Raw genomic sequence first — 16,051 nt, forward strand, 5'->3', positions numbered from 1 at the left:
CAATGAGAGGCTACGGGACCTGAACCTGTTCAGCCTTCACAAGAGAAGGCTGAGGGGGGACCTTGTGACCGTCTATAAACTCACTAGGGGGGACCAGAAGGGTTTGGGGGAGACCTTGTTTCCCCCAGCACCCCCCGGGATAACAAGGAATAACGGCCACAAATTGTTGGAGAGTAGGTTTAGATTAGACATCCATAGGAACTACTTCACAGTTAGGGCGGCTAGGATCTGGAACCAACTTCCAAGGGAAGTGGTGCTGGCTCCTACCCTGGGGGTCTTGAAGAAGCAGCTCGATGCCTACCTGGCTGGGGTCACTTGACCCCAGTTTTCCTCCAGCCCAGGCAGGGGGTCGGACTTGAAGATCTACAAGGTCCCTTCCGACCCTACTTCTATGATTCTATGACCCACCCAGAGAGTCCCCCTGTATACCTGTGGAGTGTAGCTGTGCGAGAGAAGCTATCAGCCCCTCCCCCTTCCCCCCGCACCCTTCCTTTCAAAGATATGGAGCCAGATGCAGAAAGCCAAGTTAACATGAAGTTTTATTGTAAGGAACACAATACTGTAAGCAGTCAGTTACTTGGCCTTCTTTGTCTTCACCCCACCATCACCCTGAGCTGGCCCTGGCTCCCTGAACCACAGTGGTGGCTGCCTGGCCCTGCTGGTAGTCAGGCACTCCTCCCCTGACTCCATAGCTGTAATGCTCCTGGCTACCTCCTGGACAGAGGCAAGCCAAACGGAGCTACCTTTCCCTATTGGTGTTGGTACCCACTTTTTAAAGAGGTGCTTCCGCAATTTCTGCAGGACATCACATATCAGGTCCTATGACCTCTAGTAATCAACACAGGACTCCGCAGCCATGTCTACCAACCACTGCAGATGGCCTAGTGACTGTGTATGGTAGGCTTCAGTCTTCACACCATCAGAACACACAGACTCATAGAGTTCTTCCCACCAGGCTACTGTTTCTGACAATCTGGCTCGTGACAACTCCACCAAAAGCTCCAGCAATCTTTCTCAGGACCATTGCTGCCTGAGGTGCATATCATTGCAGTGCTCTGCCATACTGCGAGCTGGGGTCCAAGGTTCAGGGGCACATTCCCAGCTGCCATCAGTGGCGGTATTTGGTAAACAAACTAAAAAAGTCTTCCTGGTTTCATGATGTTTCATTCCCCACAGAGGAGGAAACTGCACACTACCACCCCCTACCACCTGCAGTTTCAAGGAGATAGGTGCAGAGGTTTCTGGGAACCTTCACCTCAAACTGTTCAAAGCAAAAGTCCTGACACTTGCCAGCAGTGGCAGCTTCCTCTCATCCAGCATGCACAGCCAGGGGCCCGCACCCCCAGGAGGGCTGTTGGGCTGTGCCAGACTCCTCCCAGGGGTGCGAGCCCCTGGAGCTGTGCTGGATGAAAGGAGGCTCAGGCTGTGGGAGTAGCAATCTTGTTCAGTGTTGGGCACATCCTGTCCCAGGTGGGAGAGCCAGTGCCAGTCCCAGGTGGGAGAGGCAGCCTGAGCCTCCTCTCATTTGAGCTCAAAATGCATCGAAACGGCTTTAAAATGAAACACCCAGTGAAATTTCGCACAGCCCTAGCGGTCATCTATTGAATTCAGCTAGACAGAGTTTCAAACTACAACCCATCCTCCTGCTCCTACTCCGTGCTTGGTGCAGGGGATGGTGTTGATCTTATCTTAGAAATCAGTGAGAAGCAGCTGATAGCAAAGAAGGGCCAAATGGACAATCAGGATGAAATGCGTGAGGACTGGGAAGTGGAGAATGAAAAACAACGCAGTGAAGACTCCTTTGACATTGAGAATATGGAGGACATGGGTGAGCAGGAGGAGGTGGTGACAGTGCTGTTGATAGAACTACTGCTGGCCTTGAAAAAACAAGAAGAGCTTCACCGCCAGATAATGATGATAGTGTGTTCATTGGCAGTGTCTCTCCAAGATTCACAAGCATTGGGAGAAAGAAAAAGGAAATGGAGATATGCCAAGGAGTGGCAAAACCAAGAGGCATGCAGTGAAGTGCAGGATGACTCGGCTCTGTTGAGAAAGCTGAGGAGCAGCATCTGCACAGGGTGGGCCTGTCGGAGCAGCTCAGGCTGGAGGATTGAATTTTGCTGACCACTTGGAATGACCAGCAGTGGTTGGAGATGTTCTAGATGACTATGGAGACGTTTTATCATATCATCTCAATTCTGGGGCCCCACATTGCAAGGCAGGACACTAACATGTGTTAGGTCATCCCACCAGACAAAAGGGTGGCCATGGCCATCATGAAACCATCCACCCCATCCAGCTTCCTCTATGTGGCGAGCCAGTTCAGCATGGCTCCCTGAACGGCCAGGGTGGCATCTCGTGAGGTATGCCAGCTGCTACAGGACATGGCTATAAACAAATTTATTTCCTTGGCAAATCTGCAGGAAGTCATAGATGGTTTCAATGAAAAGGGGTTCTGTAACTGCATGGGTGCTTTAGACAGTGCTCACTTCCCAGTGTTGTGCCCTTCGGTGGGGGGGAGGCCTTTCACAAACAGGAAAGGATTTGTCTCCATAATCCTGCAAGCCATGGTGGACCACCAGGGCTTGTTCATGAACATTTATACCAGGTGAGCTGGCAGCGTGCATGACATGTGCCTGTTCAGAAACTCTTCTCTCCCTGGCTTCGTGGAGAAAGGACACTATGCACCTGGCGTGGAGGAGAAAGTGATTTATGCTGTTCCCTGAGTTGTATTAGTAGACCCTAAAGCCATGGCTCATGAAGTCTTATGGAGGGAACGTCACAGACTCACAGAAGCTGGTTTTGAACAACCATCTGAACAGCTGCAGGATGGCCATTGAATGTGCGTTTGGCTGACTGAAAGGATGATGGAGGGTGCTTACATGCCAGCTCCAGATGGAGACAGAAAGTATCACAGCCTTTGTAGGGCAGCCTGCATGCTCCATAACATCTGTGAGACCAGTGAGACCCGTGGAGAGGTTTTCAGAGAGTGGTGGGCTGAAGAAGCAAGAGAGGCAGTGGCCAGACAGAGACGTGGCCTGGCAGCAGCACAGGGACAAAGGAGCTATCCTTAAGAAGAGGCTGGTCAGATGGCCCTTGTGCAAGATTGACTGGCAGCATATACTGCTGACAATAATTAGCAGTGCTTTGTTCTTTGTTTTGGTTACGTTACAATAAATTCTTTTACAATTTACATCTGTGTCTGTCTGTCTTAGTACAGTGGCCGGTGGGGAGAGAGTGGGGGTGGTCAGTTGGCAGCCTGGCATGGCCAAGGTGTGCTTTGGGCTGGGCAAGACTCTTGTCAGAGATGTCCAGGAGAGTCTCCTCGTGGTACAGAGGCATGATGTGGGGTGACTCAAAAAAGATTTCCAACCATAAACTGGTTCCTTATTCGAGCCCATATACTTAGTACAGTGGGTATGGGGGTGCTGTCAGTTGGCAGCCTGGCACACACAAACCGTGCTTTGGGCTAGGCAAGACCCTGGCCAAAGATGCCCAGGAAAGGCCTCCAGTGCCACAGAGACATGGTGTGGGGTGCCCCAAAAAGGATTTCCAATATAATCTCAGCCCAAAAGCCAGTTCTTTATTCAAGCCAATTCAGCATGGGGGCTGTCATTTGGCAGCCTGGCACAGCCAAACCGCGCTTTGGGCCAGACAGGACTGTGGTCAGGATTCTTTGGGACAGTCCCCTGGTGGCATCGACAGGAAGCTTGGGGTAGCCCAAAAAGTATTTTGCCCCATAATCCCATCCTAATCTGACCTTCATTTAGGGCTCTGTACTTGATGCAGGATATTATTTTACATATTAATAATAGTAGTAAATATGCATAGCTAATGAAATTATCTCTGTTTAGGATGTGTAATTCATTAATAACAAACTTTTATTGGGTATAGATTAGCTTTGAAAAAGGAACTGGGAATAAAGAACTGGGATTAAGCAAGCAATTTCAGCCTCATGGGGAAGAGAGCCTTGGGAGTGGCATTTTCCATTTAATGCAATGTAGAAAGAAACCTGCTTCCCAGAGTGGTGAAGGAAGTGCTGAGGCAAGTATGATACAAGGAGTGAAAGGCAGCTGACACTGCTTTTAGGCTTTCCCATGATCCAAATGGCCCCTGACACTGCTCAAGCAAATATTAACTCACTCAAGTAAATTCAACATATTTTTCCCTTCAGTTTTTCCCTTCTATGAGGATGTAGTGACAGGAACTCCCTGAATCAGGGGGAGTTTCCACGAGAGGGAAAGGTAGGGTTGGGCAGTGGTTTCTGCATGACTCATTATCCACATGGCACAAAGTCTATGAAGAGACCTTACATCAGTGAAGGCTAAACAAGAGCAATTCATTATTGCTCTTGTGCAATAATGAATGGGAAACTACACACCTAACACTCCCTTAGCAATTGGTCCTTTTTGACTCCTGAGACACATGCCAGTTAAGCAAAGTCCTAAGTACAAGCGAAAGCCAATTACTGATGCTCAGTTAAATTTATTATAGGTAGAGCAGCTAGTACTTCCTATAGACAGGGGTGTTCAATACTTTCTATTTCAGAGCCCTGTTCTCAGTAATTTTGTTGCGCTTGTAAGTGCTCAAGCTGAAATTGTCCATGCCAGGTGTCTGCCCCAGGCCAATATTCTTAACTAAGGTGGTTCAGGATTTTCAAAGGAGAATAGGGAAAATACTTTTTGTGGATGTGTTGAAAATAGCCTTATAGCTGCTTCATTGTAAAGCTCTTAGTGTCTCCATGTTTTGGAAGAGGGGTTTGGAATTTGGCACGGCAGCTTCATAGCTGTGAGGAGTGTGCTTTTCTTCCCATAAACAAATTGGCCAACTTGCAAGGCCCTGAAAAAGCTCCATGTTTTACACAGACTCAGAAAGAGCTAGTTGGAGTTTAGAATTGGAATTCTCTGAATAGTCCAGCTGCACTGAGCACACTTCATCCTTTCAGCACCCTGATGTGCCAATCAAACTGCACATGTGCCTTCCCCATAGTTACTAAGCATGCTCCATCCCAGTGCTGCAGTCACAGCAAGACATTCTCTGCAGTTTTGTTCCTTGCTGCTAGGAGAATGCTGTAGTGCAGGCCCACAGCCTTTCCTTTCCTTTCTGTGGCCCCACGTTGGTGCACAGGCAATACAGAGAAAGGGAATTACATAGGAATGGAGAGGAAGTAATGCATGGGAGAAAGCTAGGAGCAGAGGGGGTAGGGACAGAAGCCAATTATGTCAGGGGGAGGGTATGCATGGGGTTGGGAACAGGGTAGACTGAAGTAGATGTGAGTAGATGTGGGTATGTAGATGGGAACTTAGTGGGGGAGAGAGAAGAAAGGGAAGGATATGGAGATCCTGATACAAAAGGTGTGGAGGGATAGGAGTAAGATGAAATGTTGAAAAAAAGGGCTGGAGCTGGGAGCTTTATTGGTGCAGAAGGGACAGATACCAGGGACTGGGTAGGTAGACGTGGGGGAGCTGATACTGAGGCCCCTGCTATAGGTTACATATATTAGGCAATTAAATGGTTAATTGTGCAATACATTTACACCGGCCACATGTGCAAAGTAAGATCAGCCACAAGTGCAAAATTATTATCACACAATTAACTGATTAATTGCATTATACATTTAGATAGGCCACATGTGCAAAGTAATTATCACACCATAAAAGAATGATCTAACTATAAAAAGAGCCAACCAGCTACAAAGTTAGTGCCTGAAAATCTTTAACAACTCTATAGCTGGTTTCTATCCAACTTTAATTTGATGTGTAGCAGGCTCTGAGGGGCTAAAGCAGATGGGAGCAGAGGCAGACAGAGATAGGTTAGGAACAAAAAGGCCAAAGGGTCTATTACTGTTAGATCACAGTCCCCTACAGAACCTAAACCTGAATTCAGGAAGTTCAAGGCTCACCATTCCTCTGCTGTCAACATGTAGCTATAAAACCCACTGGCAAAATGTTCCATCTTCCTTAAGTCTGGTCCATTTCTGGTTAACAGTCTACTACTGCTAATAGAAGTAGATGTGCTATGGCAGAGGTCTCTGCCAACTGACCTGGATGGGGGAGCAGTATGGTTCTATATAAACCAGGGTGCCACCTGGAAGATGGAACATTTTGCCAGTGGGTTTTATAGCTACATGTTGACAGCAGAGGAATGGTGAGCCTTGAACTTCCTGTTTCAGAGGACAGTGATTCATTTTGGTGTTTTGGATCACTGTTCTGTTTCAATTTGGCTGAATCTGTTTCAGAGTTTCAATGCTGTTTCAGCGAAGATTCGGAAATTCAGATTGGCCAGGGAGAGGCAGACACAGCTGTGCAGCTGCAGGTTCTCCCGTGACTTCTCCAGCTGTGCCTGCCTCTGGTCCAGCAGGGGGAGCCATGGGAGAAGCCCCCATGCCTCCCCTGCTTGGCCCCATCCCCCACACAGCCCCAGCCTCCCAGCACTTTAAAAAAAAAAGCCTTGCACTCACCGGCTGTAGCAGTGGTGATCAGGGCCTCTGAGGGCTCATGGCAGAGCTCCCCCACACAGCACGGGGTAGTGGAAGGCAGTGGGGATCACTCCCTTGCTCAGCACCCGCACAGCAGCTGTCCCATCATGTGGGTGCAGCACAGCCTGGCAGAGAGCTGCATGCTGTCTGGGAGTTGGGGCGGCTTCACCTGTCAGCCGGAGCCTGGTACTGCCCAGCCCCAGCAGCCTCAGCCCCAGTCAGCACACACCATGGGGCAGCTGCCACACAAGTGCCAGGTTGAGGGGCTATCCCTGCTAACCCTCACTGCATTGCACTGTGTGTGGGAGCTCTACCATGAGCCCTCAGAGGCCCTGATCTCAGCTGCTACAGCCGGTGAGTGCAGAGCTATTTTTTTTTTTTAAAGTGCCAGGAGGCTGGGGCTGGGCGGGGGATGCGGCTGGGCAGGGCAGCCATGGGAGCTTCTCCCGCAGCTCCTCTAGCTGTGACTGCCTCTGCCCTGGCAGGGGGAACTGCAGGAGAAGACCCCATGGCTGCCCTGCCTGGCCCCAGCCTCCCAGCACTTTAAAAGGAGTCCTGCAGGGCTGTGCCAGACTATTCCCAGGGGGGCGCCTCCAAAACATTCTGAAACATCGGAAACATTTCTGAAACATTTTGGATGGTTTTGTTTTATTTTGGAGATGTTTTGGAGCCTTCCATTTAATTTCAGATTCGGTGTTTCAGGTGCTGAAACACCTCCGAAACAAAATGGCTCCTGAAATTTCACACAGCCCTACTGGATATACAGCATGGACTTGCTTTGCAAAGGTTAGAGGCTGGACATGGCTGGCAGCTTGCCCAGTGGCAATGGTAGATTGCATAGCTCTTATCAGTGCCTGTTTGTCATGTTCCCACAGAGAAGTGGCTCAGCTAGGCAGTGCTATCAGCAGAACAGCTGTGGCCATGTCTATACCACTGATTTCCTGTGCCAAGCAGTGTCATCCTCAAACACTCTGTGTTTCTCCTTATGCTCTACCTCCTGACCTTGCAGCGGGTGGCCATGTGCACTATGGCAGGGAGTTAATTAGTACTGCTTCATTTAGGAGGTAGCCCACATAGACAGTGCTGCTTGATCAAGGGAAACACTGCCCAGTGTTGTAAGTTGTGGTGCAGACCTGACCTGTGCAAAATCCCAGAGAATCAGATGCTCCCAGAAGCTGGAGCTGAGGGAATGAAGAGCCTTCTCACGTCCACTGTTTGTGGGAATGCATAAACCCAGCCCCTCCCAGCCAAAGCAAAGGGCCTTACCTGCTCACCTCCTTGTAGACTTTGCCACTGTCTTGCAGCACTTCTCTCCTGGCTCTCTCTGTTACTTCTCCCCAGGGCTGGCCCACCATATTTTGGGGCCCCCTGCAAGAAATAGTTTTGGGACCCCCTGCCCCAAAGAAGCTGGTGGTGGTAGCAGCAGCAGCGGGGGTGGAGGGGGGCGGCCAGTGAGTGGCTGGATGTGAAGCCAGCGGAGGTGAGTGGCTGGATGCAGGGCATAGGCGGAGGAAGAAAACAACATGGTGGGGGTGGGGGGAGTGTGTGTGTGTGTGTGCATGCATGCGCACACACATGCCCCCCCATGGGAAAGTCTGAGGGGGAAGGGAAAGGGTCAAGGGAGGGAGCGGCATTGCCCAGTGCTGCACTGCCCTGGCCACTTCCTGCCCTGGCTATGCCATCCCCAGATGCCACACCAGCCATGGCTGCCTCCTGGCTCTGGCCACACTAGCCCCAGCCACCTCCCGGCCCTGGCTGCACCAGTCCCAGCCCTGGCAGCCTCCCAGCTGCACCGGCACTGGCAGTGCCAGCCTTGGCTGCCTCCAGGCCATGGCACCTGCCCTGCCTGTGGCCCTGGCTGCCTCCCCACCCTGGCCCTGGCCACGCAGTGGCCAGAGGGGCCCAGAGCTGGGGACCAGAGAGGGGCCAGCGTCAACTGCACTGCTGGGCCGGAGGATAAGGAGCCCCCGGGACCCCCATGACTGCCCTGCCCCACCCCACGTCATCCCCAGGAAGAGCCTGGAGGCTCCTCCAGAAGCATGGCGCCAGGCAGCCAAGTGGGGAGGGCACATGGCCCCCAGATTCTTTGCATGAGCAAGGGTGGGCCACTTCTGAGAGCTGGGCTCAGCCTCTGCTCCATGTCTCCGTGCCTCACTGCCTCTGCTTCAAAAGCAATGGGCGCTGCCATGTGCATCCCACCACTGGGCAGGCTGGGCAGTGAGGCACATGGCAGCGCCCGCCATTTTCAAAGCGGCAGTGGTGAGGCGTGGAGCAGAGGCTAAGCCCAGCTCACAGCTGTGACCCATGCAAAGATCAGAGGGCTATGTGCCCTCCGCCCCCTTGGCTTCCTGGTGCCGTGTCTCTGGAGGAGCCACCAGGCTTTGATTATCCAATAACCTGGCCGGACCGGGGCCCCTGTCACAGTGAACGGGGGGCAGGCCAGGTGGGACAATCCCTGCAGTGCAGGAAGGAGTGGGACAGGTGCAGGCGTGAATGATTCACCCTTCCCCTAACCTACTCTCTCCTGCACTGTGGGGGTCTTGGTCTGTCCTCCCCCCAAGCCCATGGAAATAAAAAAAAAAAAAGCAGATTAAAAGAAACTTACCTGCCTGCAGCTGAGCTGGCTGCAATTCTGGCTTCGACTGTGCAGGATAGCTCAGTGTGTCCCTTACCCCACTGCTGTAGGACCCTGTGGCTGGGCTGCCCCAAGGCAATGCCTACTGTTGCCCTGTGTTTGGGAGGGGGGGGTGGGGGCTGAGCCCCATTATCCCCCCACTTCTACTGCCTATGCGCAAGGGTCCCCTTAACTTCAGGGCCCCCTGCAGCTTCAGGTTTCGCAGTATAGGACGGGTTGCCCCTGCTTCTCCCCTCGCACAGGGGAGACAAAAGACAGCATTGCTGCCCAGGGGAAGACAAGCTAGAGATGCCCTGTGTCTGAGGGAAAAAGGACTGAGGGACTAACCAAGTCTGAGATAGGTAGGACACATGGGGTTTGGTGAGTGTCAGCACTGCTGGAGTGGTGCTTGTTGGGCTGGCTCATAGCTCTGTTTACCCCTGCCTCACATCTTCCTGTGAAGGGCAGTGACAGGAAGGGTGAGGCTGGAGGCATGCTTCAGGTATTCAGGGCTGTGGAGTAGCCACTCAGCCTTGGACCTGCTCTAACTTACTCTAAGGGTGGACTATGTCTAAGAGCAGCCTAGTGTTAAGGAGGCTTGAAGCCACCTTTGTCCCTTTCTGCCTTGGCTCTGGGCCCCTGAAAAACAAAACAGCCTCTGTCCAGTGGGTTTAAAATCCTCTCTCCTCCTGAAGGGTGGCACACTCACCATTCGGCTTGCCCCATGCTTGTGTCCCTACATCCTCAGAATATCCCCCCTTGTTGTGGTGCCAGGAGTGCATTGGCCCTGCCCTAAGGGCCAGTTTGTACGATGGTACCTTACTCCTTCTCCCCTTGGCGTGGGGCTCTCCCTGCCAGACTGGCTGCCTGGAGGATGACCTGGCCCTGGAGTGTGTTGAAACTGCTGTGCAGGAGGAATTGGGCCAAGCAGATGTGGCAGTGATGGCTTCACCCCCCAAGGAGCCCAGTGAGCTGTTGCTGAATGGAAGGAGCAGCATCTTGAAGTCGGGAGAGATGCAGCAGGTAAGTGCAGCTTCAGCGCAGCTGCCACAGAGCCGACACAAACTGTACTTGTGACTGACTCAGGTGCACTCTATGTGTTTAACTGTTCTCAAGCTTCCCCCTTGCAGGGAGTTGGGCCACCCATCCATGCCCTAGATACCATACTGCATGACAGCAGGTGATTGAGCCATTTTTCTGGAAATCTACAGAGCATGAAGCTTGGTGTCCTGGCCAGACCAACTCCACTGCTTGGGAGCTTAGGCCTATGAGACTTCCAGTGTCAGTGTGCCAACTAGCCCTGCCTGGGGCTCCCAGCTTTGTTTCCATGGTTCAGAGCTGCTTCATCCTGATGACATTCAAGTGCCTGGTCACCCCCCTGCAAAGTAGGGCTTCATACAGGAAATCATCCCCAGCATTGGGTTACATCTGGTCTTTGGTGTTCCAGAGTGAATTTCCATTAACTCCAGTGGCTTTGGGGGGACCAGACCATGTAACCAAGAGCAGTGGTGATGCATAGGGGGTCCACAGGGGTGCATGTGCAGCCCCTGAGAGCACTGGTGCACCCCCTGAAGGTCACGCTCACCACTTAGGCGATGGGCAGGGGGGGGGAAGGCAGGAGCACCAGTGCTGGCCGGGGAGCTGGGCCTCCAGGTGAAGCAGCTGCACTCCCAGGTGGTGCACGAGCAATGGCTGGGGAGCGGGGCCACCAGCAGAAACGGCCACAGCCACTTACGGAAGTGCCACGGCCACTTTTTGTTGAGTGAGATCAGCTGCGGGGGGGACTCCCCCGGTCAGTGCAGTCGACTGCGGGGAAACACCCCCACGCACCCCGGTCGCTGGGGGGGCATGTGCACTCGTGACTCAAGAGGCACCAGTCACCTATAGCCAAGAGGATGAATAGCCCCACAGATTCTCTTACTGAGCCTGAAACCCAGTGAGACCAACCTGGCACACAGAGTCTGGGATTGGCAAGGGTGGCAGCTAGAGAGAACAGCCTGTTACTTGGGAAAAGGGAAGAAGGTCAAATGTGAATTTAAGAGTAAATATGGAACCAGAGTCCATTAATGCAGTCACTCTCTGGAGCGAACCAACCAGTACAGCTGGTCAGAGAACAATAATAAACATTCATTTAATACAGGCATCTAATAAATAATTTGCACACTATTTCCATTACTATTCTATTCTTCTCAGCAAATAGTATTTGCCCAGGCCAGCCCCATGGAATGCAGTCTGGATGACTGCCAGCAAACTATGTGCTGGCATTTTCTGTCCTGGCCCCAGATTACAGTTTATTGCTCCTCAAAGCCATTTGCTTGTATGGCCCTATTCAGCCCTATTCCCCATCATCATCTTGACTGCCTATCAGTGTAAACCAGGGGTGGGCAATTATTTTGGGCAGAAGGCTGCTTACTGAGTTTTGGCAAGCCATCATGGGCCGCATGACAGGCAGCCCAGGGCAGATTAATATTAATTTTCTACATTTTTTAGGGGCCCTGAGGGCCAGATAGAATGGCCTGGCAGGCCGCATCTGGTCCCCGGGCCACATTTTGCCCACCCCTGTTGTAAACCCTCTACGGGTTAGTATGAATGCCTTTGGTGCAGTCTTGGACCCACATGGATCCTAGGCCCACACCAGCATGCCAAAGACCATTTGGGCTGGGCTCCAGGGACCAGCATGCCAAAGACCATTTGGGCTGTGCACATTACATTCATGTTGGGTTTCATGTGACTGGCCTGCCAGGAGCTGACATTTGAGATGGCAGCTCATGCAGTATGACCACGCTAAGTCTCATTTAGCAGAGATAGAAACAGCATGTTCAATTGCTTGCTGGAGATACTTCTCCAGTCCCAGCTCTTTACATTAATATTATTTACTTGTCATGTCTCTAATATCACATATGTTCACTTTAAAAACAAAAAGGGAAGCACGAGGAGGGGAGCACTTTAGTGGCTCCCCTTCCCTGGATGCTGTCTCCCTAGGGTGAGGGTACGTTGTAAAGGCCATTTCATGCAGAACCCCAGGATCTCCTTGTATGGGGAGGAGAACCTGGGAGACAGTATCGTGGAGCTGGCATGTAAGTGGGATGAGGTGGTCCCTAGGTGTCATGTAGACTGATGATTCTCAACCTTTTTTGTACCATAGATTTCATAGACATAGATTTCATAGACATTAGGGCTGGAAGGAACCTCGGAAGATCATCGAGTCCAGCCCCCTGCCCAAAGGGCAGGAAGTCAGCTGGGGTCATAGGATCCCAGCAAGTTAAGCATCCAGTTTGCTCTTGAAGGTGTTCAATGTAGGCGCTTGAACCACCTCCGGTGGCAGGCTGTTCCAGACCTTGGGGCCATTGGCCCATTTGTAAACATCAATGGCCAATCCTGACCCAGTAAATAGTTTAAGTAGAAAACACACAAGTATCTTGGCCCCAAAATACCTATTACACACTACAATTTAAAGCAGCTCAATGGTCTTAATTTTATAGACAGAAATCAACATCAACAGGAAAACATTAACAGTACTATCAACATGTGACCCTTCATTACTCCCAAGTGACATTCATCATTGTACAATTTTCACAGTGCAAATTGCTGGTGCCTTCACTCCCAACTCACAGCCGCCTGGCCCTGCTGGTGCCCCTCACTCCTGACCCACTGCCTCCTGCCCCTAGACCCCCAGTGTGAACGGAAGGGGGTGGGAGCGTGGGGTCAGTTGTGGGGGGTCCACAGTGGGCATGGGGCTGCAGCCTGGCCAGACCAGCACAGGCAGGAGCTGCCTCTGTGGCCCAGTGAATAGGACCCAAATCCAGGCATTGAGACTTGCTGCTGCTGCCGCCAGGGCTGCTGGGACCCCTGCACCAGCCGCACTGCCAACAGTAGAAGTAACGGATGGGAAGAACAGGCTGCCCTCATCTCCTCCCACCACCAGCTGCTTGCACACTGGGCTGCAGCTCTACCCTGCCAACCATGGTCTGGTCACTGCTACTCCCTTCCAGCCACCCACTCTGCCCATCACCCCACCTCCTCTTCAGGCTAGAGCTGTCGCCCAAGGCGTACAGTGGTGGCAGGAGGAGGTGAAGGCAGCGCGCTCCCGCTTCCATCTGTTACTCCTCATACTGCTGGTGGCGTGGCTGGCACAGGGGTCCTGGTGGCTGTAGCAGCACCAACAAGTCTTGATGCCCTGCTCCAAGTCCCATCTTCTGGGCCACAGAGGCAGCTCCTGCCTGTGCAGGTCCAGCCAGGCTACAGCCCTATGCCTGCTGTGGGTGCACAAATCTGCGGGGGGCACATGCCCCTCCCAGTGCATTGTCTATGCCCCCCTCTGCCCCACAGACTTACCTTCAGGGAGCTGCGGAAGCTGCTCTCCATGCCATCTGGCTGCCACATGCATGTGTGCACGCATACATGCATGTGGCACCCCCTGCTTCCGGTCACCCTCCTCCTGCTTCCCCCAGCCCCAAGCAGCCCCTTGCAGGCTGGAATTCTGCTAGCCTGCACGCGGAAACACATGGTTTCCCACATTTTTCTCCTTTAAAGGAGAAAATCCTTGATTTTCCACGTTTTTCCATGATTGTTTGCGACCCTTTTATTTATTCTTCCAATCCACTTTTGGGTTGTGACCCATGGGTTGAAAAACACTGATGTAGACCACAAACAGACACCTTTCAGAAGAACCTGAAGAGCAGCTGGTAAGGGAAGGTATGAGGGTTACTGATGCAAAGGTTTCCTTCAGGAGGTTGGGGAGGGGCTAGGGAACCTGATAGGGACTGACCATCTATATTTGTTCCCAGCTGGCACCTCATCTCCCTCCCAGAATGACCACTGGACATCCCTGGAGCCTGCTGTACTGCACAGCAAGAAATGGCTTTAGTTTGAAGACCTTGTACCGAAGCATGACCAGCCTGAGCTGTCCTGTGCTGCTTGTCATCAGAGATACTAATGGTCAGGTAAAACCAGGACCTCTCTTCTTTGGTTACTAGCTGTGCCAGATTGATTCACATGCTGCCCTCTGAGCTGGGCTTCCTCATATGAGTCTAATTGCCAAGTGTTAAAGGGCAGCTGAATCCCAGGTCCTACCTAGGCACTAACCAACAGTGCTGCAGCCTGGCAAGTAGAGACCGTTTCTGTGACAGGGTGGCCTGAGGTTCTGTTCTTCTTCTAAGACTCCCTCGTGGGAGAATCCCATTGCTGAATTTTCCCCCTTTCTATAGAGTGGGAAAACCACACGTCACTACCAGCAGTCAATCTCCTGCCCAATCTATCAGGCCTGGGGGAGATTAGCTCATTTATGACTTTGTCAAAGTGATTAGGGAGAGAGCTTATGGTCTTGAAAGCTGGGGTTTGTTTGGTATAATCTGTGGAAACTGTACTAACAGCAGTGCTGTAAAATTTTTCCTGACACTGTTAGCAACATGGGGAAAGTTTGCATGATTTCTATGGACTTATCTATACCAGAATATGGAACATTAGGGAGGATAATGCTGAGTACACTGTGCCTGCTGCATCCACTGATGGGTTCCAGAGTGGGTAGCTTGCCAGTGAGGGTGCCCTGGCCTCATCCTGAGCCCCCAATCTTAGGCATGCTTAGACTGAGGACTTAAGAGTGGGCACTCAGGACTGTCTCAATCTGATAACCTAGATCTGGAGCATGCCTATGAACTGAGTTGGGCTGGTTGTTGGCAGGCCCCATTCAGTTCCATGTTCCTGGAGAGGCAACTCTATGCCCAAGAGGGCTGGCTATTTCAGATCTCATTCTGAGGTGCTGACCTCTCCCTATGCACTGCATAATGATCTGCACTCAGCTTTCTAGATCCCGATTCCCTTTTTGGATTCACTCCTTCAGACCTCTGGTGCCTATGAGGTCAACAGATGTAGCAGCCACTAGAGACAGCCTATTCAGAAGAAACCAGCCTTTATTTTGGTCAGCTGAAATACAATATGTTAGGACCTGGTAAGTTAGAATGTAAATGAAAAGTTTACATTAGAACAAAAAAATTATCTCAGGTCAACCCAAATCCCAAATATATCAAATTTTGTAGCAACTCCCCCCAAATTGTTTCATTTTAGGGCATTTTTATTAAAAGCATAAAGGAGAACAGCTGGAGTCATAGGGAGAGCGAGGCAACATTCACACAACCAGCAAAGCAGCAGTATTCTCTCTATAGCTTGCTGTGCCAGACTTTCCTCTGGGATGTGGGAAGCATGGGTTTAAATACTATTCTGACTCATTCTGAGAACCAGTTCAGCCTATGATCTCCTATTCTGTGATGAGACAAACTGTTTCACTTTCCTTAAATTAATTAACAATTCACTGGAGCAAGCACTAGATCCCAGGTGACTGCCATTATTCATCAGGCTAGAAACTTTTTCTCTGGCCAGTGAACACAGTTATTATACAAAGCAGAACAGCCTCAGAGGCCTGGAATTCAAGCTTCTCTCTGAGAGAGTTTCTGCCTTCAGGTAACCCTAACTAGCAGCCCAGGGATATGCGAGAGCTCTTGGTGAGAAGTCATCACAGTGAGAGCCCTTGGTTCAGATCTGTCCTCTGAACCTGGCAGACAAAGTTCACACATGAGTTTTCTACAGTCCTGCTAAGCATCCTAAGCACTGTGTAGGGTCAGGAGGGCACTACCTCTGCCTACATTTAGTTAATAGTGCCTGAGTCCTCTCTGAATCTAGCCTGAAAAAGCAAATTTTTTTTATTTGGCTCAAATAATTTGCCAAGTTTGACATGAATGAGTGACTAGTAACAAGTGGATTGAAATTGCATTCTTTTATTTCAAGTATTTGCCCAGCCCTATCTTACGTCTATGATAATGATGTTATCTGCCTACCTGCACCAGAGCATCCAGGACTTAATCTCACTCTCCCTCTGCCCTGGGAACTGCCATACTAGACCACAGATCCATTTAGCCCAGTATTTTGTTTCTTACAGGACCAGATAGTGGAAGCTAAGGGAAAGA

The 16,051-nt window shown here is 51.2% G+C and overlaps 1 protein-coding gene across 9 annotated transcripts in view; it reads left to right on the plus strand.

Moving 5' to 3' along the window:
* TLDC2 (TBC/LysM-associated domain containing 2) overlaps window positions 1-16,051 on the plus strand; it is a 115,596-nt gene that overhangs the window by 49,292 nt on the left and 50,253 nt on the right. For all 9 annotated transcript variants that reach the window (XM_025216086.1, XM_025216080.1, XM_025216082.1 and 6 more), the window contains exons 2-3: window positions 9,951-10,115; window positions 13,880-14,035. In XM_025216086.1, the coding sequence (XP_025071871.1) occupies window positions 10,035-10,115; window positions 13,880-14,035 (237 nt within the window). In that variant the 5' untranslated portion in view covers window positions 9,951-10,034. The remainder of the gene's footprint in view (window positions 1-9,950; window positions 10,116-13,879; window positions 14,036-16,051) is intronic.

This window comes from Alligator sinensis, unplaced genomic scaffold, assembly GCF_000455745.1.
Source record: "Alligator sinensis unplaced genomic scaffold, ASM45574v1 scaffold398_1, whole genome shotgun sequence".
Lineage (NCBI taxonomy): Eukaryota > Metazoa > Chordata > Crocodylia > Alligatoridae > Alligator > Alligator sinensis.